The 24,685-nt window shown below is 35.6% G+C and overlaps 4 protein-coding genes and 2 pseudogenes across 4 annotated transcripts; 3 read left to right on the top strand and 3 right to left on the bottom strand.

Annotated features, from left to right (window-relative positions):
• Positions 1 to 3,789: 3,789 nt before the first annotated feature.
• On the bottom strand, positions 3,790 to 7,950 carry LOC111373141. Its single transcript, XM_022995622.1, has 2 exons — positions 7,195 to 7,950; positions 3,790 to 4,152 (listed from the first exon to the last, which is right to left on the bottom strand). The coding sequence occupies exons 1-2, from the start codon at positions 7,883 to 7,885 to the stop codon at positions 4,100 to 4,102; spliced, it is 744 nt and encodes a 247-aa protein (XP_022851390.1). The 5' UTR covers positions 7,886 to 7,950; the 3' UTR covers positions 3,790 to 4,099.
• A 2,705-nt stretch (positions 7,951 to 10,655) lies between these two features.
• On the bottom strand, positions 10,656 to 11,274 carry LOC111373158 (annotated as a pseudogene).
• A 1,456-nt stretch (positions 11,275 to 12,730) lies between these two features.
• LOC111373128 lies at positions 12,731 to 13,307 on the bottom strand (annotated as a pseudogene).
• Positions 13,308 to 14,113: 806 nt separating this feature from the next.
• On the top strand, positions 14,114 to 14,961 carry LOC111373159 (germin-like protein 9-3). Its single transcript, XM_022995643.1, has 2 exons — positions 14,114 to 14,209; positions 14,671 to 14,961. Exons 1-2 carry the CDS (start codon positions 14,114 to 14,116, stop codon positions 14,959 to 14,961), a joined length of 387 nt encoding a protein of 128 aa, XP_022851411.1.
• Positions 14,962 to 17,628: 2,667 nt separating this feature from the next.
• LOC111373127 (germin-like protein 9-3) lies at positions 17,629 to 18,716 on the top strand. The gene has a single exon (XM_022995609.1). The coding sequence runs from the start codon at positions 17,719 to 17,721 to the stop codon at positions 18,343 to 18,345; it is 627 nt and encodes a 208-aa protein (XP_022851377.1). The 5' UTR covers positions 17,629 to 17,718; the 3' UTR covers positions 18,346 to 18,716.
• Positions 18,717 to 21,104: 2,388 nt separating this feature from the next.
• Positions 21,105 to 24,654, top strand: LOC111373142 (N-carbamoylputrescine amidase). The gene is made up of 8 exons (XM_022995623.1): positions 21,105 to 21,232; positions 22,147 to 22,287; positions 22,376 to 22,527; positions 22,608 to 22,654; positions 22,774 to 22,807; positions 23,060 to 23,226; positions 24,114 to 24,210; positions 24,309 to 24,654. The coding sequence occupies exons 1-8, from the start codon at positions 21,147 to 21,149 to the stop codon at positions 24,482 to 24,484; spliced, it is 900 nt and encodes a 299-aa protein (XP_022851391.1). The 5' UTR covers positions 21,105 to 21,146; the 3' UTR covers positions 24,485 to 24,654.
• The last annotated feature ends 31 nt before the right edge of the window (positions 24,655 to 24,685 follow it).

The following is a 24,685-nucleotide window of genomic DNA, read 5'->3' on the forward strand; positions in this document are numbered from 1 at the left end:
CCATTTAATTTTATTGAAGTCAGAAATTTAACTCAATCATCACATTCAAACTTTTTCAGATTTAAAGGAAGTTCGGGACCATTGCCAACTTTAGGCATAATTTGTGCTCTGTAAAGTATTTTCATGTCTTAATATTTTCGCAACAATTTTCACTAAAACAAATCAGAATTTGTCATGCTTTATACAAATATAACTGACATAAAAGTCATCTCACTTAATTTCATACGATTAAATGAGGCTATCAACATTAATCAAAATTAGTATAATTTCAACAAGATGTGAAAATTTAACCAACTCATTTACCATGTCATATTTCATATTCCAATAAAAGAATAGTCATGAAAGTTTATATACTTTCACAATTAGTTGGCATCTATTCCAGTAACATTGGAGTTGTACCAATGACCAATATATATAGATCCTATTTAAATATATACATGTCATATTATTTGATAGGATAATCAAGTTGATGATAGATTACGAAATTGGATTTGAAAATGCATTTAGAAAATGAAGAATTATCATTTAATAAATTGTCTTAAAAACCACATGCACTTTTTTCAAAATAAACCAACTTCATGGTCCTTAACTAATTTATGGAAAGAGATGTGTTGACAGTCATATATATTGATTAACAATTGCAACCATGTGCAATATATAATACTTCACTTTCATCATATACTAAACAAATGGATGACATGAACACTTGAGACACAATTCATATAATCTGGTGACACAATTCATATAATAACATAATAGTTTCTCATGTATGCATAAGTATTTTTTTAAAAAGTTGCACAGAACCCCACCAAGTATAAAACATAAATCGGTGTCGAGTTTATGCAATCAAATTTAATACTTTGTTCATGCAAACAGAATAATGAAAAATATAAATGTACGAAAACAAAATTCATCTTACGATTGTTGGGGAATACACAGATTATGTGTATATTATATTCATAAAAGCATACCGTTTATTTGCTTGAAATCGAAACGTAATTTCGACTTATCAAAATACAATTTGAAAAGCAAAACAATAATAGTTACTGAATCCAAATGCATGAATATGGATTCATCTTTTTCGATTCTTGAACAAAAGCAAGTTATTCTTTTGAATCAAACCTCGCAGAACAAACATATAAATAATGTTAATCAGTTTTTGAAATCAAATTATAATTAAGAGAAATCAGAAAATGAAGGAAGAAAGATGCAAATAATGAATTTTTGGTCGATGTAAGTGTTTGACACTTGGTCTTTAGGATGAATTTGCCCCACGTCGGTGTTAACGGTTTTTCGACAATCATCTCCCACGATACAACGATCATGTCAAACCATAGGAGCACTCCAAATGGCTTCGACTAACGAACTCGAACGGAATTCCCTCTCTACCAAGGAAATGCATGAAAATACTATGGAATTAGAAATGAGAGAATTGCAAGAGGAGAATGAATGCTCAATGCAATTGATGTACCCAAAATCATGTCCATATGGTCCTATTTATAGATATAGAAAGGGTGCAAATGAAGTAGTGTGGGCCAAAACATGTATCCTTTTGAAAAGTTGCAACACTTTGTCAAAACATGCATCCTTTCGAAAAGTTGCAACACTTCATTTCTTCCAACTTTGGTCCGCAATTTCTCATTCATCCGGAATTGGTTTCTAGATTCCAAATATACCACGACGATCTACTCGACGAGTAGAATAAGTTGGTCTATTTACTTTTGTAATTTGACCATCGGATCAAGTTCGAATATTTGGTCGAAGTTGACACGTAGTCACACTTTTTCATTTTTCACTTTTACACACCTTTTCATTTTCCAATTTTTGGTTAATTATTTGAACCAATTCCGACACTACTAAAGAGCATAATGAATAGAGGTGAACATAAGGGTTCATATCATTAAATTTTGGTATGATTTTTATTAGTTATTATGGATATTTATGTCTCCCCCAAAATATTTGATATTTGGGTATTGCATAAATTAAATCCGAACTAAAACAATTAGAAAGTGCAATGTGTTTCGATGCTCATAAAAGTGTCACACAAACACCTCAAATAATGTATTTATCGTGGAGGGTGTTTTTGGTGAACATTGAATATAACCGAAATGCAACAAAAATCTTTGGCTCTTTAATGGTATCATATTTCTAAGTCAATACTTGATTTGACTCTTCTCATTCATTGACATGGATATCTAAGAATGGAACAAAAAGATATGTGGTGACTTGATATTGGGACGTGGAAACTATGGAATCACATAAATTCCTCATCAATTTCTATTTGAATTATGCAGTTTTATATAGTTGTGTACATTGTCTATGAAGTCAAGGCTCAAGGGACTCGATGGCCAAGGCCCTCCAAGAACATAATGATTTCTTAATACTTATTACCATAAGTGGAGGTCCTTCAAAGGCAATATATCCCTAGGAAAAAAAATCGATGTTTTGGAAATCAGCATAGCTCAACTAGGTGAAAAGTTGAAAATTAGTTTTCTCGATTACGTTTTTAATTTTTTTGAAAATTTTAAGCTGAGTTACATATTTCTTCTTGAACCTTTGATATTTGTGGAAGCTGTCTCACTTATGCATCCTTTAATATGTTTTATATCATGTTAGTTTTGACATACAATTTTCCCAAAAACCATGAATTTAATTAAAAAAATGTCAAGCCAAGAAATAGTTAACATTTTCAATTTGGATAGACTTAAATCCAAATATTCTTCTTTGATATTTCTCTATTGGATCGAAAATAAATTCTTTTATTATAATTTCAATATTTTGTATAGCACAAAAAGGAATACAAAATCAACACCATTAAAAAGTTTGTCACCAAGTCATCACTAGAATACTATTGCTTTCTAAGAAGAACGGTTTAGCCCTTGTTTGATTTTTATTCTTTGAGAACCACTAAGATAAAGAAGTTTAATAAAGATAGACCACTATACAAGATCTAATATTACTATCTTAGGGTACGTTATTTCTTCGATGGGACATTCTCTCCCACAGTCATTTTCAACCATACAAATTTTAAAATAATAATAATTTTCACGTTTTTCTTAACTTTCTTAACCATGCATCCATAAAAACACAATTCAAAGAATCACTTCTCAAAAAATCAAAATCAAACAAGTGATTTCGTAAAAGTAATTTTTTGAACAATGGGTGAAGAAAAGTAGGAAAAAAAATATAAGAAAATGTTAAAAATAATTTTTTTGAAAAATGTATAATTAAAAATAAGTGCAATAAAAAAGTGATTTTGAAATACTAGCTTATGTATAAAGATATTTCTAAGCATTTTTCCCAATCATGCTACTTACTATAGCAACGGTTATCACCTGCCAATATGATAGTGGGCCTAATCGTTGTGCAAGTGACATTGCCATCATCGCAGTATTCAATAAATAAAGATATATCGCAACTTCATTTTCTCATGGTACTACTCTAGGGACCAATTTTTGTCCTGAAAATTGACCATTAAAGGTAAAGTTTTCTTGATTCGACTTTGAAAGGGGAACCAAAGGAAATATTAAAGGGACCATCACATTAATGGGAGAAAAAATATTGCAACATCATCCAAAACTGGAGGTAACTAACTGGATACATGTCCATAAAAATATTTATTTAACCATGCACCAACTTAGGAAGCTAATTAAGGGATTCAGAGGCATTAATTCTGGTGTCCCAACTACTAGAGCTCATTACCTAGAAATCGTCCACATTAATTGCCAGGGAAATTCGATTCCACCAGAACACGTTACATACGTCAATAATTTCTATTCTGCAAGGAAGATAAGCTTGTTTCCTCAGTTGCAGAACAATAAACCACTATGTCTAGTCGACAGTAACATGAATGAAAGCCCTGATGAGAAAATATCTCCGTAGATAGCAAGTAATATGGTTGTTATTTTGAAAGTATAGCATCAAGCTCTAATAAAGTTTGATCCCCAGCATGGACTGACTTCCCTTCCATTACACTAGTCTAGCTAAGTACAAAAGTCTAGTTATATGTGAAGTTCAATGTTGCTTGATGACTGTTTATATCGAGCTGGAACCTCAAAAACTTCTTAAAAGTTCATTTGGCTAGAAACTTTTGCACTCTTTAAGCATAAAAGGGAGCAGGAGCAGGAGCAGCAAAATAAAATGGATCTGTACCTGTTTAAACAGCAACTAAATAACAGTGAAAAGAATGGTGCACAAAGAAGAAATTCCAATAGCCTGAGATCCAAATCCTTTGACAATCCAATGTAAGATAACTCGCATTTAGAAGTAGAGAGAACAAACTCCAAATAATTCAGGAAAAAATAAATTGCCTTCAAAGCAATGACAGGAGATTAGCACTTTTAACACTACAGGTCATCTTCCAAACTCGCTCCAGCGGAATCTAGGCATGACCTAAAATCACTGCCATCCAAATCGAGTTCGACTATGTTTTTCCATCTCATTTGTAAAAAGGGGTCTCAAGGCATGACTAAAGCAATTTTTACCATCACATACTATCACGATAACCATTGACAGGTTCCGAATATTCAAATTTTGAAAGTTTAACAGATTTCTTTCAGATGGCATCTACAAGGTGACTTTCAGGATCAAATATCTGAGAAAACATACATTCTTCACAGAAGGAGAACTGGCTCAGATTAGGCATCAAACATACCAAATGACTTGAACATAAAAGTGAAGAAAAGAGGAATACGAAAAATATTAAAAAAATAACAGCTCGAAGTTTAGTATGCTTTAATACAACTGGAATGGCGTGGTGTTCAATCCACTTAGATTGACAACCAGAAATATAGTGATTACTGAGAGTTTCCAAAGACTAAAGTCCAGAATCAAACTCAGATAGTTAAATTTTTAATTCAAAATCCTATGATTAGTATTTAAGCAAAATGCCAGAAAAACTGTCTGCATAACATCATATATCGGAATAGTATATTAGTTAGCTGCCAAAAAACTAAGTTCTTGTCTCATAATGTAGATGACCAAAACAGGCATGTGTTGGAATGTTTGATGCAAAAATTTTCTATAAACCTCCAGATCGTATGAAAATGATCTTCCTCTTGACCAGGAATCACATATGTAAATTCTCATTACTTAAAGACTATCCGTAAATGAATCATCAAAAAAGAGAGAGAGAGAGAGACGACTAAGTTCTTAAAACTTTAAAATTTTCACTTGCTTCTTAAAAGTATCAACCATTTCGATCTGAAGCATGTGAACTCTGACTCACAGTCTCAGATGTACACTCTAAGAGAAACATATCCAAAGTTAAATTGGGTAATCATTCAGACATAAAGAATCCTGATCACAGGTGGAAGCAAAGAATCATTGCCTTCTTAAAAACTAGCAAGTTTGACCCAACTACCAAGATTGCCTAGTCAACACTTAGATTGAGTCATGCCCCCAGACGGAAGCAAACTCAAAATCATGCCCCCAAATGGAGGTAAAGATCATCTATCTAGATGTGCACGTCTGATTAAGAAAGATAAAATAATACTAGAAAGTCATACCCAGAAACCCTTCAAAGCTGAAGAAGGCATAAGTATTTGGATCATATCACCAGAATAGTGGGATACACTGATCCTATTTAGGAGAACCTGAGGTACACGTAGAACTATAAAAGCAAAGCACACCTCTGAAGCATAAGTGGAAGCCAAAACTTTGATATAGCAATCATGCTTCACACTGCCTCAGTAGAGTTAGATGAAGTCCATGGAGTCAAGCTGAAATTTAGGGCATAATGAGAAATCATTAGGCATGGCAGCAGAATCTAAGAGGACCTGCAGACAATTGCTATATCAGCTCTAAAATTATTAACTTGTACATTTTCCTGGTGTACTTCACACAGTGTTTTTAAATCTATTTGTACCCATTACATCAATGCACATTTCTTTTCATTTTCTAATATTTTATTGGGATCCTTATGAAACTAGTTGTATTTATACCCTTCGCTTGTAGTGTAAAAATTTTCCGTTAACAAAAATTAAAATCAAATTTCCCCATCCATTTCAAGAACTCTAACATTTGGGTCTACTTCAGTAGACAACAAAGCTTTCAAAATGGATGTTCTATAACTTCCCAAGGCTGAGACTCTAAGCTTTATAAAGAAACCAGTCTTTCCTCTTTTAAGCTAGCAACAAACGGACAACAATTCCAACTCCGAATAATGGGGAGTGCAGCCATGAACAAGGGTCCAGCCATTTGGTGGGAAATGAGGGAGGCACTCACATAGGTTGAGTTTCGATGGGTCCTTAACTTGCACTATTTCCCAACATCTGGACACAGTGACCTATGCGAACAGTACTCAATCTTAAGAATTACTTTTTGATTTCTAATCTTATTTAATGACTGGAAAACATGTTGAATTCGATGTCTAATTGGCCAACAAATGTGAAAATATTGATTCACAATAACTTGTAATTCTCAAGAATCAAGTTCTCCCATATCATCAGATCTTAAGTACACTTCAGTCCAAAAATCACTTCCAGTTTTCCACATGTCAAATAATTTTCCATTGCCTTCTTGTTTCTGTTTTTAATTTCGACGCACCAGCTGCTCGCTACCAAGCTCTGTGTATATTAACACTATCTACCATATAGAATACGTAATAATTTCAAGAACATATCAGTCTTGCTATTAGCCCATCTCAAAGCAAGCATAAGTGGAGAGAGCAGAGTCAAACGTAAGATATAGCCCTCCTGCCCGACCACCCTAACTAGTCATATTGGCATGTACTTATTGTCCGCATTGTTGAGTGCGAAATGAATCATTATGAAATTAGTACCAGATAAAACACATTTCAATAATTCAATTCAATCATTAACTTATCCATCTAATATTACACACTTAAGTACCTTCAGCTTATGGATTACAATCTTTGCAAGACTAACATTTTTATTTGAATATGGAAGAAAATTTAGAAATTTAGGTCAATTATCATAAAAAAAAAAATAGTATTGCACCACCCAAAATAGATAGAAAAATGCTTCCACCACCACAACAAAAGAAAGCTAAACATAAAATTCAAATGTAAAGAAACGGGAAGGTAAATTAGCTTTCATTCTTGTTGGCACTAATATGCAATTAATCCACAACACATTTACAAAGATCATCATATTATTGAAGCGACAAAGACTGGAATCCCTACCCAATTTACAAAGAGAAACATTTAATAGATATAAGTTTAATCAGTGAAACCTGTCTTTCGCCAAACAGCACTGCGCACCTGCCTCAGATCTCGTCCTTTCAGTGTCCGACCAGCACCCTCGAGGACCGAGCAAGCCAATATGGGCGAATGCGTGGCTGCCACCATCTCGTGTGGCGGAACAACCTCCCCCTTTCCCTCCTCCTCAACGTCATCAACCACATTGAAAAACTCATTTCGTCTCCTCTGCATTGCCGCCGGCAGTATTGGAACATTCACCGGTGCTGATTGATGATAAAATCCCATCTTATCCGCCACGTTCGTGGGCCTTTTCGGAAGTGAGGGGATCATAATTCGAGACGAAGATGAAGAGGAAGGAGAAGAAGATGTCGAGGAGGCGAGTGACGCGGAGGTGGATGCCTTGTGGTTGAAAACCGCTCCGGTTTCACTGCTGGGTCGTGTTTTGAAATCGCCACTTCCACCAGTTAGCGCTTCTAAGATGCCAAATTTACTATGATTATGAACTTGATAGTTCGATTTAGGGCTCGGAACCGAACTCGGGGAGGAGGATTCAGAGGGGATCTCGAAGATTTCATGTTCGGTAAGCTCGAACGAGGGTGTAGAGGATGTGGTGATCGGCGATTGGAATATTCCGATGAATCTGTCAGCGGAGGGTGACCTACCGTGGTGGTACATGTACCGGCGGTGGCGGGACCGGGTAGCGCCGCCGAATTTTGGTTCCATACCAGTATCTGTGTCTGTGTAGAGTGGGTGGTAGAGTGAGGAGGAGACGTGGAGTTGTTGGCATGGCAAGGACGAATGTAAATTAGCCCAATGTGGATGGAATCAAGTGCATTTGTATATATTGCAGTTGCATACAACCTGTTCTTCGTATTGTTGTACATTCAGGGCGTTGACCTTTATTTTCAAAAGTACAAGAACTCAATGTGATTGCACTGAATAGATAGAACAATGCAGGATAATAAAATAAGAAGGGTCGGGCCAGCCGATCGGCATGGTGATCGTAAATGGACCGGACCATTTATAGATTGTCGTGAAGGAATGTAATAGATTATGGTACGAGAAGTTTGACTTAACTATAACATCATTCGGATTTAAACATAATAGCGTAGATAGATGTTTATATTCTAACGTGTATGACGATTATGTGACATTCATATATTTATATGTTGACGATATGTTGATTATGAGTAATCACATAGACGGTATACAAGAAACAAAGAGGTTTCTATCTTTAACAAAATGAAGGATCTTGATCAAGTGGATACCATTTTAATTATCAAAGTTACAAAGACTAGTGGGGGTTATCACCTAAGTCAATCACATCATATTGAAAATGTGATAAACAAGTTCAAACACTTGAACTTAAAAGAACATAGTACCCCAATCGATCAAAGTTTAAAACTTGTAAAGAATGATGGAAGGGCAATTACTCAATTGGAATATGCTAATGCTATAGGAAGTCTTATGTATGCAATTCAATGCACAAGACCAAAACATAGTCTATACCATAAGTAAATTTAGTAGGTTTACTAGCAATCCGAGTAATAATCATTGGAAGGCCATTGGAAGAGTTCTTGGATACTTAAAGAAAACCAAGAATTTGGGCATGCAATATACTAAATTTTCGGCGGTATTGAAAGGATTTACCGACGCTAGTTGGATATTTAGCGCGGGTAAGAGTAAATCCACTTTGGGTTGGGTGTTCACTCTTGGAGGAGGTGCTGTTTTTTGAAAATCAAAGAAACAAACATGCATAACACACTCGACCATGGAATCTGAATTTGTAGTCAAATCAAATACTGGGAAAGAGGCTGAGTGATTTAAGGATCTCCTTTATGAGATACCTTTGGGATCAAAGAACATTGCTTCAATACCTATCATGTGTGATAATCAAGCCACGTTAACAAAGGCATACAATGAAGTATACAATGGAAAATCTAGACATATGAGTCTAAAACATAACTACATAAGGAAATTAATCAAAGATGGAGTAATTTCCCTAAATTATGTAAGGTCCATTGAGAATTTAGCAAATCCTTTGACTAAACCTCTAAACAAAGATTTAGTAGCATCTACTTCGAATAGGATGCAGTTAAAACTCCTTAACTAAAAAGGTTTACCAATGACAGTGACCCTACCGGTCATTACTCAAAAGGTAATTTACGGGTTCAAAGGGTAACAATAAGTCATTCGATATGTGGATAGTTACAACATTATTGAAATCCGCAATAGTCCTATCCTAATTAAAATAATGCTGGTTGTTACTGAAATGAGGGATGGGCTTTAAGTTCTTAATAAAATTCGGTTCTAAAACGCAAGTATCTTTAAAAGTAACAAAGGTATTGGAAGAACTTCACTTAAACAATCTTTAAGGTGGTGCTGCCTTAATAGAGAGTTGGAGTTTCTCTCTTAAAAAATTGTTGAAAAAGATAAGCGCAAGACCATAAAAGCGCTAAGCGAGTTATGAGGAACTTGAAAACACTTGGTACTCGTGTGTGTGTTCTTACCGATATAGTTATATGGAATAACTGGTTCAAAACTACACGCTACCTTTGATTCCGATTATACTTTGTTTGAACTACATTATGGTCAGATTCAAATCGAAAGATATTTAAACATTATGCATGAGTATCATATACTTTGAATATGAGACTTGTTAATTTTGAACAAGTGGGGGATTGTTGTGATTATGTTGTTCAAAAAAAAAATAAAAAAAAAATAAATTGGCCATATGCCAAGACCAAATGGTCTCGGCATGGGTAAATCATGCGACCGCATGGGTTTGTACTTTTTGACCCTTTTTTGCCGTTGCAAATTTTAAATTGATGACTTTTCACTTGATTTTTTAGCACAATTTCATACTCCTGGTCGATGGCTATATATAGGAGAGTCATGTTTGAGGGAAAGATGTTAAGAAAAATATCTTGCAATCCATACTTTGTTCCAAGAACAATCAAAATCCCTATTTACATTCATATTCAACCCTTGTGTTCTTCAAGTTTTCGAGAGTTTTCACTTGTATTTTGGTGATTAATTCTTGTTAAGGCTTGTTAAAATCCAAAAATCATTTGCCATCAACCTTCGAAGCATCTCAAATCAATAGGAGAAGGAACAAATATCGTTTAAGGACAACGATATCATGTTCAAGCCATTCGTCGATACAAGTTCGTGATTATCTTATTATTGACATTGCCGGTTCATGTTTCGTGATTTCTACTCCAACTCGGTGAAATTTTTACAACAGGGACTCGTGGTTTGTGGATTCGAATGGATTTTGATTCGTTTCAATGTAAAACAATGTATGAAGTGAGACAAACCAGTTTTCGGGCTGGAGTGGTCGATCTGGTTTGATTTTAATAAACTATGAAATGGAGCTTCAATAAAAATAGTTCTTTCCTTCTCAGTGACAAAGCACAAACATTTATTGTAAAATCTGAAGAGATAATATAAGAAAATGATTCAGAGTTTCAACAATGGAGATTTTAATATTCTAGTTCTTGGGTGCAAGGCCTGCCTTGAGCTTCTGAATGGTGGCAACATCAGTTTTGAAAGAAAGGGCCAATACATTGTCATCTATGCTGGTGTTGAACAGAGCGTTGGGAAGGGACACAGTTCCAGCATTTGAACTCCCAAAGGCAGAGATAGCCAAAGCAGGAACTTTGGTATCAGCATTATACTGGAAATGCACCAGTCCCTTTGGGAAAACAAAGAGGTCACCAGGCTGAAGTGTCTGAGTGAAGAGCTTGTTTGTAGTGTCCACAAATCCCACCTCGAGAGAACCCTCAGAAAGGAAGAGGAGCTCAGCCGAGCGCGGGTGAGTGTGAACGGGGTTGATAGAACCAGAAGGGAAGAGAAGGACAGCATAGGAAACACTCTGGCCGTTGAGGGCAGGGAATTCTGCCAAGCTTGCTTTGAAAACTTTGAAAGTCAGGGGAGGTGGAGCCGCGACAAGGACTCTCATCCCGGTGAATGTAAAGAAGTTCCCATCAACGTTTGTCAAATTCATTGGCAATACAAAGTCTGAGGATATCGGGATCTCCAGCCATAGCCATTTGCACTATTGCAAGTGAAGCCACTGCTAGAAAGAATAGTTTTTTGCTATACGCCATTGATAGCAATTGTAATCTTATGGATATAGATGAGGAATGGATAAAAATCGGTGGGAGCTATAGGCCTTATTTATAGAGCAATAAGAAGCGAAGGATTGAACACAGGGAGAGCACAAAATGCAGATATACCTGGTGTAGATGAAATTGAAGAATACGGCTTAGTGAAAATCAAGGAATAGCTGGCAGTCCAACCCCAACTTGGCCTATTTTGGAATGCAGCTGTTGGTACAGACTATAAATTACAAATAAATAAAGTCTAATCTAATTACCAAAATAAGTGGCCTCATATCGGTGTCTTAATTGGGTCAACTTTTAGTAATGGATTCGTTCTCAAGACATTTTCTACTTGGATTTCTAGCCATCTTTGCCACTTCTTGGTTGGTCCAAGCAAGTGATCCGGATATTTTGTCCGACTTCATAGTGCCACCCAATGTCCCTGCACCATATGGAAACTTCTTTACCTTTAATGGCCTGCATGGAGTTTTGGATTCCATCCCACCAAATTTCAAGGTAACAAAAGCGATCAAGGCAGAATTCCCTCCCACAACTTTGTGACTGATGTGGATGACACAGTTCTTGCCAAGTCAGGTTTTGCATCAAAGGCCTAATCTGAAGATCTGGTTGGATTTGAAAACTGTGATTTTTCTTTTTCTCGTTCTTTTCTATTAATTCCAGGCATTTGAAGCATATTTATGTTTGTTTTCATATTCGTCCTAGTAGCAATGCAGTTCCAATAAAATATCTGTGTTGTATAGACAAAGCAAAGCCATTATATAACTCTGCAATGAAAAAAATAAATAGACGCCTAGCAATTGACGGATAAAAATTCTCATATTCCCCATTTTTGTCAAATTAACTGGAAGATATAATTTACCTTTTTTCACATTTCTTTAATATTTTACAATCATGTCTATATTAGCACTACATTCTCTAATATTTCTTTCAAGTTTATCATTAGATTTAATTCATAGTGATTTCAATAATTGATTGTAAAAGATACATTATAGTTTAAATTTTGAAAGCTACTATTTGAACCATGTAGATTTACTATATTTGGTCCGTAAGAGCCAATCAAACCAGTTTAGTGACCAGATCGCCAGTTTCTACACCAACTGCCATATTTTCTTATCTTGCCTTCTTTAGGAAATCTTAAAAAAAAAAACAAGTGAAGCTCAAATATTTAAATGATGCTCGAAAAATATTCTAAAAAGAAAGATAATAAATGCTCTAATAGCTTGTTGATTTAACTGGATACTGAAAATTTGGGTTCATTTCAGAGAAAATCTCACAATGTTTTATTGAATAATCAAACACATCTAAGAACAAAACAAAATCAAGCCTAAATTTCGAACATACTGTCAGAAAACCATTTAAAATTTCTGCCTGTCATATATTAGGCTTTGCTTTATCTATTTTACATCAGAATATTTATTAAAAGAGCTTTGAGATAAATTTAATCAACGAAAAAGAATGAGACAAAGCACAATCATATTTTGGAATTGACTCGAAGATTCATTCTAGGCCTGCGTGCAAGACCTGCCTTGAGCTTCTGGATGTAGTGACATCAGTTTTAAAGGACTTGGCAAGAACCGTGTCATCCACACCAGTGGCAAACAAAGTTGTAGGAAGTGAAGCAGCGCCAGTATTCACGCTACCAAAAACAGAAACTGCAATAGCAACTTCTTTGGGATCAGCATTGTACTGAGAGTGAACTAGTCCCTTTGGAAACACTCTGTCCATCCATGGCAGGGAATTCAGTCTTACTAGCTTTTGTTACCTTGAAATTTGGTGGGGTGGAATCGGAAACTCCATACAGGCCGGTGAATGTAAAGAAATTTCCATCTAGTCCATTGACATTTGGAGGGACTGAAGTCGGATAAAATATCAGGATTGCTTGCTTGGACCATCCAAGAAGTGGGAAAGATGGCTAGAAAGCCTAGTGGAAAATGTTGGTTCACTGAGAATGAAGCCATTGTAATGGTAAGTTGGCTCGATGAAGGCAATGCAATGAGGCTACTCGATAGTGAGTTTGTTAATTGTTATGGTGATTAAAGTAGACTTGAGTACTTGTCATTTATATTGTGTACAGCAGCTTATCCCAAAAGGAAAAATTCCAGTTGGATTGGCCGGCTGTGCCTTGATCTTCACTAAACACATGTTCTTCAATTGTATTAACATCTCAATTGCATAAACTTTCACAGCCTCAAGCCTTTAATCAAATTGGGACATAATGAACTTGAAATGAAATAAAACTGAAGTACACCTTTATTTGCTTCAATATTATGATGAACATTGGGTATAATTTCACACTAGAAAAAGTGAAAAGAAGTTGGAATTTGAAAGTATAACAGAAATCAAATTACGCGTTTATGAGTTGTAAAAGTTATTTTCATACAAATAAAGCCTGCACAACATTGGAGTAAACCTCACTGCTTGTAGTTTCAACATCAAAACTGCAACATTGTAAGATACAAATTTATAAAATTTCCGTGTATTGCGTAGGACAGAAAATCCACTCTCATTTTCGTCCAGGATGGGGAAGTATCGGGAGGGAAAAGAAACAAAATGAAATAAAAATGTACCGACGCCTAAATATTTTTAATTTTTATACTATGAAAAATTTCTAAGAAATTTCGTTAGCCTAATAACAGAATAAAACAACTCCAATCCCAAGAAACTCATTTGATAGTTATAAATGCAGCCTGTCACCTGCTCAGCAGGATTTCGGAGTGTACAACCCATTGGCCTTGGTAACAATATTTTCAATTCAAATCTTATAATAAGGCTTAAAGCTCCTACCAAATTTTTTCAAATTCATAAATATATACAATTGCTATCAATGGCGTATAACAAAAAACTGTTCTTTCTAATGGTGGCTTCACTTGCCATAGCCCAAATGGCAATGGCTGGAGATCCCGATATCCTCACAGACTTTGTATTGCCAACGAATTTGAGAAACCTCCCCCAACTTTCAAAGTCGTGAAAGCAAGCATGGCAGAATTCCCCGCCCTCAATGGCCAGAGTGTTTCCTATGCTGTCCTTCTCTACCCAGCTGGTTCTCTCAACCCCATTCACACTCACCCGCGATCGGCTGAGTGTTAAGGGAATAAATTAACCGATGTGGGATTTATTTTCTTAACATGCCCCGCAAGAGGTGGCTCTTTTTTGAGCAGACCAATCTTGAAATTCGTGTGCTCATTTTTTAGACTTAATCGGATCGAATAGTTCGTTGGAACTTACTGAGCTCTGATACCATGTTAAGATTTGGGGTCCATCTTAATAAGGTCAACCTTATTAAGAAGAGTGGCCCAAGATCTATTTAAGTTGGTCAATATTTCGGTAATTAACCGATGTAGGATTTATTCCCTTAACACTGAGCTGCTCTTCCTTGCTCAGGTTGCGCTCGAGGTGGGCTTTGTCGATACCACAAACAAGTTCTTCACACAGACACTTCAGCCTGGTGACCTCTTTGTTTTCCCTAAGGGACTAGTCCATTTTCAATATAATGCTGATGAAAAAATTCCTACTCTGGCTATCTCTGCTTTTGGGAGTTCAAATGCTGGAACTGTCTCTCTCCCCGACACTCTGTTCAACACCAGCATTGATGACAATGTATTGGCGCTTTCTTTCAAAACTGACGTTGCCACCATTCAGAAGCTTAAGGCAGGCCTTGCAACCAAGAAATAGAATAATAATATTGCCATGGTTTAGTAGTCTAAGTTGAAACTCTTGAGTCCTGTTCTTGTTTGTTCAACTTCTATAATAAATTTTTTTCCTTGTCACTGAGAATGAAAGAACTGCCATTCTTCATTAAACATTCTGTATTTGGTAGTTATGAAAATTGGATTAGGCCAGTCCAGCCGATGTACAGGTTACTTTAGGCACCAGCTTACATAAGAACTCATCAAAGCGCATTAGTATTTCACTAAACAAGTCACCAAGTTTCAAAAATTCAATCTTGATAATTTAAGTTTAGCTATAAAAAAATCAAGTACTTATTGTAAATAGCCAGTGAATGTAAATCATAGACGAAAATTTCACTCTATTTTTCCTAAACAGAACAAATCAAAGCGCTTATAGTAGAAGATGAAAGGGATGAAACTAAAGTATATTTCAAGTTCTGGAAATTTTTTTGTGGTTCTCAAGCTGTACTATTTAGCAGCGTTCCTGTTAAGAACTCCAGGGTAAAATATTCAACATGTCATTGAACCTTATAACGTGTTTCAAATTGATTGGTGAACTTCTCTTTGTATTCAGATCAATAGAACTTTAAAAAAATTCAATGAAGAGAATACTATAATCAACGTATAAACAATTAGAATGATAAACTCCAAGAATTTCGTATCAATCGTGTCCTTATATATACCTAATAACAGTTACGAAACGGTGAATAATTCGAGAAATACGAAGAATGATGTGATTTCTCCCTCTTTCTATCTCACTTGGTGCTTTTGAGGACCTCTCCGACTTCATCTAGAGCAACCTCCTTAGTTTCCGTACTACCTAGGTCACATATGTTCCTCTATTTGACATGGCACGACCAGGACATGGACTCGAGTTGGCATGATGACTCATCATTAACATCAAAAAATTGATCAAGTCTAAGTCCACATAGAGAGCTCCGGCACAAAAGCTATTTTAAACATAAACCGAGCATCAGGTGCTCAAAAACTCTCAGCAAGACAACTCATCTTGCATTGGGAGTATGTGTCTGCAAATCCAGGAAAAATGGTCCCCATCATCTATTACGAATATCAATGGCACCTCTACTCTAACTTATAGTCTATACGTTCCATTGAGAATTTACTGTAATTCTTCTGGAGGCACAATAATGGACTAAGTATCAGAGTAGGGTCACCCCCATCCACTTCTAGTCATTGAACTATAAATGTACCTTATTTTATGATAATTCAGATTGTCATTTGTGTATTAGCATGTGCAGTGAAAAAATTGAAACCATAAGTTACTCGTTCTATTATCAGAGCTTCATGATTATGATCTGTACTGTTAATCAAAACTGCTGTAACAAATGTGTCTGCATGTTGTTTGCGAAAAATGAAAAACGAGAATCTTTAAAGAACAATGGATGGTTCTTCGTTCATTATGAGGATGATAGGTACTTAATACAAAAGCCATTGCTACAATTAAATTTGGTAAACTAGGCCTTATTAACAGTAGTTGATCTGAAAATATCATAATGAGAACTGGAGGAGGTTGTACCCTCCGAAGGCATGGTAAGTGGATGGCAGACTGCAATGTATGATCTGAAACTACGAAGTAACTTGCTATTTAGGGTCGGCTACAAGAATTCTTCTTTGCCATTTCTTTTCATTTCTTGATCTATAGAGCTTATTATTCTGTCAAATTTCAGCAAAAACACAATATACTTTTTAACGTTGGGAAAGCTGGGTGAGTTGTGTGTAGATAAACATGTCAATTAAAAAATATAAATAACATAATTCAATAATTGCATAAACATAATAATATTATAACAATATAAACATTATAATACAACAATAACAAGAGGGTTAGAATGCAAGCCTTAGAAAGTGATGCCAATAACGCTGTCGTAAAATCGTGTTGGTTTCCCTTCGTGAGGGTATTTTAGGCGCTACACGGCTTCAAGATAATATTCATGTGGCTTACAACTATTTTCCTTCTATTCACACAACCATAGGAAGATAAGTGAACGAGTCTCTTATTGAGTTATCAAAATAGTATATTATAAAAGTGTAGATAGAATAATACTTAAAGTTACTGTATTGTAGTTCTCAAACTTTCTTTTCATATTATATTTTTTAATCTCAATGAAAATCATTCCCTTTTATAGGGTTAATTTTAACCTCCACACATATGAGAATTAAGTTATTTTACCTATATGTTACACTATAGGGATAAATAAATTTAACCTCCACATTTATGGGAATTATGTAATTTAACATGTATATTACACTATAATATTATTAATTTAATTTTGTATTGAATTAATATTAAAATAGAAAAAACAAATTTAAAAGTATTAGTTTGAAAATTTAAAAACATTTAACTCATTTCACTTCAATTATCTCTTCATTTTGTTAAAGTTTAAATGAAAGTAAATGATCATATCTTCTGTAGGCTGGTCGTAGTAGCCAAAAAAAAAAAAGGGGTAAAACCAGGCCTAAAAAATACGAGTATATGGATTCATGAGGGAGAAACGAATAAAAGAATATGCAGTTTGGCGAAACTTTGTTGGAGGAGGGCACAAAATGCAGATATACCTGGTGTTGATTAATTAAAGAACATGTGCTTAGTGAACATCAAGGCATAGCCGGTCAGTACAAACTCAACTTGGCGTATTTGAAACAGCTGCATGCATACCATAAATTACTACTACTATAGTCTATTTTAGCCCCAAAAAAAGGTGTTTTCATTTCATTGCTTTTGGCCAACTTAACATTAACAATGGCTTCATTCTTAGTTACTAAACATTTTCTACTGGGCTTTCTAGTCATCATTGCCACTTCTTGGATTGTCCAAGCAAGTGATCCGGATATTTTATCCAACTTAATAGTCCCGCCAAATGTCACTGCGCCTGATGGGAATGTCTTTACCTTTACTGACCTGCGTGGAGTTTTGGATTCCATCCCACCAGATTTCAAGGTAACAAAAGCCAGCAAGGCAGAATTCTCTGATCTGGGCGGCCAGAGTGTTTCAATGGCGGTACTGCAGTTCCCTGCTGGTGGAGTTAATCCCCCTCACAGGCATCCACGTGCTGCAGAACTCTTGTTTGTCGTAGAAGGCTCTCTAGAGGTTGGATTTGTCGACACAACTAACAAACTCTTCACCCAAACACACCAAACCGCGGATATTTTTGTATTTCCAAAGGGACTGGCGCACTATCAGTACAATAGCGATCCCAAAGAACCTGCCATTGCAGTTTCTGCTTTTGGTAGTGCGAGTTCTGGCACAGCTTCACTTCCCACAACTTTGTTTGCCACCGGAGTGGATGAAACAATTCTTGCTGAGTCCTGCAAAACTGATGTCATTACCATTCAGAAGCTCAAGGCTGGTCTTGCACCCAAAGCCTAGTCTGAAGCTTCCAATTGATTTTCAAAATGCAATATTGACTCTTTCTAATTGTGGTGTAGCATTCAATTTTTCTGATCTAATAAAATATCTCTATTATTCTCTATAGACATGTTTCCTGGATAAAACAAAGATGATGAGTTTATAATGTAGTGTTCAATGATTATTACAACTACAATGCGGAAAAACAAACTCTCAAAAGTGTACAAAATCATAACCAACCAGCTCAAATCCTTTTCAACCTCACCAACAATGTGTCTTGTGATCTTGAGCTCAGATTTGTGTCACACCATATCATGTACTGTCGTCCACTAGAATGACAATGGATATATTGAGAAGAATCAACCTGAGGCCACCAAGAATTTTCCTCGGAGAAATTTTCCTCTCCCACTTGATTCCCTCTTTATGCTTTCTCTATTTTTGTTTCGCCCAATCCAAGTGAAACAAGTGATACACATATAACTATAGAGCCAAAACCATTTGAATTCAAAATTCAAAACCAATGACAAGTGATACAACTAGATGATAAAAAGTGACCACAAGTCAGAAAATTCAAATTGAATCTACAAACCCAAACTCAATTACATTTCATAGTGCACAATGCCAATGAATATTGAATGAATTAGCTTCATTTTACACAATAGAACTTGAAATAGTGGAAGCACTTTGGAAGACAAAGAACCCAACTAGAGAAGTCGAAACCATTGGCAAAGGCTGCCACTGACGAATTTGATAATGGATCAAGAGCTTGTTTTATATCAAGTATGTGCTCTTGGATACTTAAATGGAGATAAGTGCAACTTTTCAAGCTCCTTTAGCTTTTGAATTAAATGGAGCTTGCTCTTAGTCGTTTCTTTGCAGCTATGAGAGTGTTGTGCTACAAAATACTCAAACTCAAATTTCCACTAAGTTTGTATACTGCAACCATAAAGGATGTCAAAGTCTCTTCAAAAGATATCATAGACTATCTCACAAGAACAAAGTGCGAACGTGGCTCCTTTTGTAAAAGTTTAAAGAGCTCTCTATAAAAAAAATAGAGATCTCAACTAATATAAAATAGAGAACAATAAGTAAAATTGCATAGTTTGACACATACATACATCCACGTGATGGACAAAAACACCTTTACGAAACCAAAGGGTAGAACATTCTTTGAACGTCCTATTAAACATGAGGAACGTGTGGATACAAATATTTGCCTCTTTTGAGCCTTGTTTTCATATGATCATGTAACTTTGCATTTTCCTGTCACTTTCATATAATCAACAGACTAAGTTCAATCACTTGCAAAAATATGTCATACCTAGTATCGACATTGCTAAAATAAAATGATTATGATAAAATTTAATATTTGTCTTATAATTAAATTTGTCTCATTTCAAAAGCTATCACAAGTCATTTGACTTTCATCATTTGAAAAACATAAAACTAGCTAATGCTCAGTAAGCAAACTATTTAGTATACTTATGTTATAACTTAATTTTAAATAAATAATTGTAATTTGTAAGCAATAGAACACCGAAATTAGAGTAAACAACTTTCTCATAATACCAAAACTGTAAGAAAGGAAAAAAATATGTATAAAATAAAACAATGAAACACCTAACCCACATTGAAATTGGAGAAAACTGCAGCAACGATCCTTAACCTCTCACTTTTTTGTAGATTTTATCATAATCTTCAATTTGTGTCATCCACAATTTCAAACCTTTCAAGAATATGTACCTGAGGTCCAAATGAATGGAAACCGTCTAGTTGACCAAGGAAGGCGGACTTTGACTAATTTTGACCAAATTGAAATGGGTCAAACGATAAATTTGCTATTATATACATTAAATAATTTTAAAACTATAAATAAAATCAAAGAGAAAAGAAATAAAAATTAAAAATCATCGTCTTCCCCACCCTTTTGCTATTGCTGCTGACCCCAATTGGGCTTGCTTGCTCAAACTTCACCAGAGGCTCCATCTCAACTAGTCTTGGCACCTCTAGTGGCGTATTGCAACGTATCAGAGCCCAATTAACACGTTCGAAGAAAGGGTGCTGTTTTATCTCTGTTGCACCTCTCTTCACCCCGATTCGTTGTTGTGGATCTTTAACAAGTAGTTCACGGATAAGATCCCGACTGGCATAACTGGTTGTAGGTGAGTCTAGAAATTTAAGTTGGTGCCCGACTACATTGAAGAGGGTTGCTCGATTCCCCGATCCTTTAAATGGGGTTTTACCATAGAGTATTTCACGTAAGAAAATACCAAATGTCCACGAATCCACCGCACTTCCATGGCCTTCTACCTTAATGATTTCAGAAGCCAAGTATTCATGGATGCCAACAAAAGATAGGGACCGTGCTGCAGTGGGTTCTGCAACTAGATCAGATAGCGTATCGGATCGGATCGGATGGGATGGTGTGGGGTGGGGTGGGGTGCGATTGAGGAAGGCGATGATTTTTAATTTTTATTTCTTTTCTCTTTTATTTTATTTCCTTTTGTTTTATTTATAGTTTTTAAATTATTTTATGTATATAATAACAAATTTATCATTTTACCCATTTCAATTTGGTCAAAATCAGTCAAAGTTCACCTTCCTTGGTCAACTAACGGTCAATTTGACGATTTCCATCCATTTGAACCTCATATGCATATATTTGAAAGGTTTGGAACTGTGTATGGCACGAATTAAAAGTTAGGGTAAAGTCTGCAAAAAAATAAAATGTTAGGGACCGTCGCTGCAATTTTCCCTTGAAATTGGTCTAAAACATATCAATCCTTCAATTTGAGTCCTAAAGAAAGTGAAGCAAACCAATAATGGCGGAAGGCAGAGTAGTTATCGTCTCAGCTCTACAATTCGCTTGCTCCGATGATGTCTCCACAAACGTAGATGCTGCCGAAAGGTACGTTTTCACTTTAAGCAAGTTAAATCTTTTAAATTTTTTCATTTCCAGATTTAGTTCTTAGTTTAAACACCGTGTTTTAATTGCATTTGAGCTATGATAGACATGTCGAAATAATTAATCGGTGATTGTACGACTGATCTGTAAGCAGAAATTTCTGACCTTGTTGAGTATTCATTGTTTGAGAAATTTTTGAGTTAAGCTGTGTTAGCTTCTCTTTCAAGACCGAATAGTGTAGTATTATAGAGTAGATTAAATATCAAATCGACGCCTTTCCATTGTACCAGAAAAAATGAGAACTGAGGAGCGGCGGCCCTCTCCCTGGCTCGCCAACCAGGTAAATCGGATGCGGTCCCAGCTTATAGAGATGTTTGGAAAGCGATTCTTCTCCCTGTGAACTCCCCTTTACGACTTGTAGATAGACCTTCAGAGGGATGACAAAGCGCACTGTGACGGTCTCTATAGGACATCTTCCTTCCAACATAAATGTTGCTTTCTAGCTACCGCAGGAAGAACTCCTGCTTTACCATATGCCCTTATATATGGATTAATGTGTCGTTAGTTGGTTATTAATCATGCTAATTACTACTACTCACATAGACAGAGAGACACACACACACAGAGAAGGGGACATAAACTATTCATGTGAATGTTATATTTGTGTTCTGAAGCAAACAATTCCCTAATCCTTAAGTAAAGGCAGTTGTGTGGAATTTGGATATGGCAAAGCAGCCATTAACTTGAATCTCTGTTGGATTGGTCTCTGCAGGATCAGAATCTTTATAATATTGAAGGAGCAGTTAGAAATAATATTATTCTAGCTGCAGCTCATGTTTCAAATATAAAACATTTTGTATTTTTATGAAAATTTCGTGGCATTTGCATACAGTGTCATGAAGAGTTCTTTGATGCAGATTGGTTAGAGCAGCTCATCAGAAGGGTGCAAAAATCATTCTTATACAGGAGTTATTTGAGGGCTATTACTTCTGTCAAGCACAAAGGGAGGATTTCTTTAAGCGAGCTAAACCTTATAAGGAGCACCCCACAAAATTGAGGTGAGAATGTTTAAATATTTGGCTTCAAAATGTGGACGTTGACTTCAGCTAAACTCAGTCTTTGTGGCTAAATCTCTGCTGTTCACAGGATGCAGAATCTTGCGAAAGAATTGGGAGTAGTAATACCGGTTAGCTTCTTTGAGGAGGCAAACAATGCACATTACAATTCAGTGGCTGTAATTGATGCTGATGGGACTGATCTTGGACTTTATAGAAAGTCCCATATACCAGATGGTCCAGGTTTGCCAACAGTGGATGTCTAATCTAATTTGATAAATTCGGTGATAAGCTTAAATTACAGCGCATTATATTTCTCCCAGGTTACCAGGAGAAATTTTACTTCAATCCAGGTGACACTGGTTTCAAGGTTGGTGTCGATAAGTTTAAAATCCAAAGATGATATTTCTTATATTTGTTTAATATATTTTTATTTTAGTTATGATGGTTGATTATGATTTTTCGATCACTTGTAATATTGATTGACAGGTATTTCAAACTAAATTTGCCAAAATTGGAGTAGGTAAGATTTTCTTTATTTGTTGATCAGCAAAAATTATAAATAATAAAAGATTTTCTTTACTTCAACCTGATATTACAGTTTTTTATCTAATTAATGGTATTCTAAAAAGCCAACTTTCAAACTTCTTTTGTATATCGACTTCAGCTTAAACTGAAAACTGCCAGTGACAGATGAGTTAAAGTGGGAGATTCTGTATCTCTCTACTAATTGTATTGGAATATTCAGTATGCTTCCTGTTTATTCCTTTATCAGGAATTTGCTGGGATCAGTGGTTTCCAGAGGCAGCTCGTGCTATGGCACTTCAAGGTGCAGAAATATTGTTCTACCCCACTGCTATTGGTTCTGAACCTCAGGATGATGGCCTAGATTCTCGAGATCACTGGAAGCGAGTAATGCAGGGGCATGCCGGGGCTAATTTGGTGAGTCCCTAACTTAATTTACAGATTGCTTCTGTAACTAATTTTTATAAGGGGACCATAATTATTTGAACTATCTTATCTAAAAGCTTAAAATGTTAAGAGAGCAAAATGCTTCTTTTTTTTTTTTTTAATTTACATTATGCCACCTGCCCCTCTATGTGCAGAATATATTCATTTTTCTACTAAAGGTCTTAACAAGTGCAACATTATCAACCCTGCATTGTTTAAATACTAGTTTCCTTGAATTGTAAACCCTTCAATTAGCTAGCCGGACTCATCAAGGCACTTGGACTACGAAACAATCAATTCTTTTAATATTATGACTTATTCACTTTGTTGTTCGCTATAATATTCATTTTCAGGCTCCCTTTATCTGTCTTCCTGATGCACTTTGCCTATCAGAATAGGCTGAATAAAGAAGACGAACTATTTCTGCTTTTAGGCTATGGATTCAGAAAAGGCTTATGGACCGACCTCCATAGGATGGAATTTCTTTAGGAATTTAGGTTGAATTATCATCTTATTTTATGATGGTCAATAAAACAAAAGAGTACTTGGCACTTGCCCCTTTCCTGACTGTTGAGAGAATATATTGATGCGTGAGGATGTTTTAGTGGAAAAATCGATAAAAGCTTTTCCAATCCAGTGGTACTGCTTATATTGAGTTACGTTCAGGATTGGACAAAGGTAACATTATCCTCTTGGGTTTACTTTATGCCCCATCTTGTAGGTAATTGATGTGGAAACAAAAAGGAAATCTTCTCTTTTAGTATGCTTTGAGGACTTCTTGTAATGAAGCGAACATAACCTTTTTATATCAATTTGCATTGTTATGGTATTGTCATCTGGATAATTTCTAGGTGGGTGATAGGCTTAAATGCATTCAGGTACCTTTAGTTGCTTCAAACCGAATAGGAAAGGAGATAATTCAGACTGAACATGGCAAAAGTGAGATCACATTCTACGGGAATTCTTTCATAGCAGGTAAGCTTATTAAGAATTAGCTAGAATTTTCAAAGTTGCAAGTACACATCATAATATTCACAGCTGAGGACTTTCAAACATGCCGCTCTGTTGAGCAGGACCCACAGGAGAAATAGTTGCCACTGCTGATGATAAAGAAGAAGCAGTTCTTGTCGCAGAATTTGATCTGAATAAAATTAAATCCAAGAGATATAGTTGGGGGGTGTTTCGTGATCGGCGTCCGGACTTATACAAGGTTCTTTTGACCTTAGATGGCAGCAACATATCTCTATGATTTATCAATGCTTTTTGATGGAGATGATTCAAGCCTGTTTATTTCTTTCGTTTTTCTATGGTGGATTGATCAATTGAGAATAATATGTTTGAACATTGGTCTAAAGAGCTATGTAACAGCAATATATAATGTGCTTGAAAAATGAATAGTCTTTCTCATGTTTTATATTTTATTATTGAAAAATAATAATAATAATAATAA

This window comes from Olea europaea, unplaced genomic scaffold (assembly GCF_002742605.1).
Source record: "Olea europaea var. sylvestris unplaced genomic scaffold, O_europaea_v1 scaffold1075, whole genome shotgun sequence".
NCBI lineage: Eukaryota > Viridiplantae > Streptophyta > Magnoliopsida > Lamiales > Oleaceae > Olea > Olea europaea.

Coding starts and splice junctions, on each gene's coding strand:
- LOC111373141 (XM_022995622.1), bottom strand. CDS start 7,885: ATGGAACCAAAATTCGGCGGCGCTACCCGGTCCCGCCACCGCCGGTAC. Junction 4,153..7,194: donor TGCTGTTTGGCGAAAGACAG/GTTTCACTGATT, acceptor CTGTTTAAACAG/GTACAGATCCATTTTATTTT.
- LOC111373159 (XM_022995643.1), top strand. CDS start 14,114: ATGGCGTATAACAAAAAACTGTTCTTTCTAATGGTGGCTTCACTTGCC. Junction 14,210..14,670: donor CCGATATCCTCACAGACTTT/GTATTGCCAACG, acceptor TTCCTTGCTCAG/GTTGCGCTCGAGGTGGGCTT.
- LOC111373127 (XM_022995609.1), top strand. CDS start 17,719: ATGGCTTCATTCTTAGTTACTAAACATTTTCTACTGGGCTTTCTAGTC.
- LOC111373142 (XM_022995623.1), top strand. CDS start 21,147: ATGGCGGAAGGCAGAGTAGTTATCGTCTCAGCTCTACAATTCGCTTGC. Junction 22,528..22,607: donor CCATATACCAGATGGTCCAG/GTTTGCCAACAG, acceptor TATTTCTCCCAG/GTTACCAGGAGAAATTTTAC. Junction 23,227..24,113: donor GGCATGCCGGGGCTAATTTG/GTGAGTCCCTAA, acceptor AAATGCATTCAG/GTACCTTTAGTTGCTTCAAA.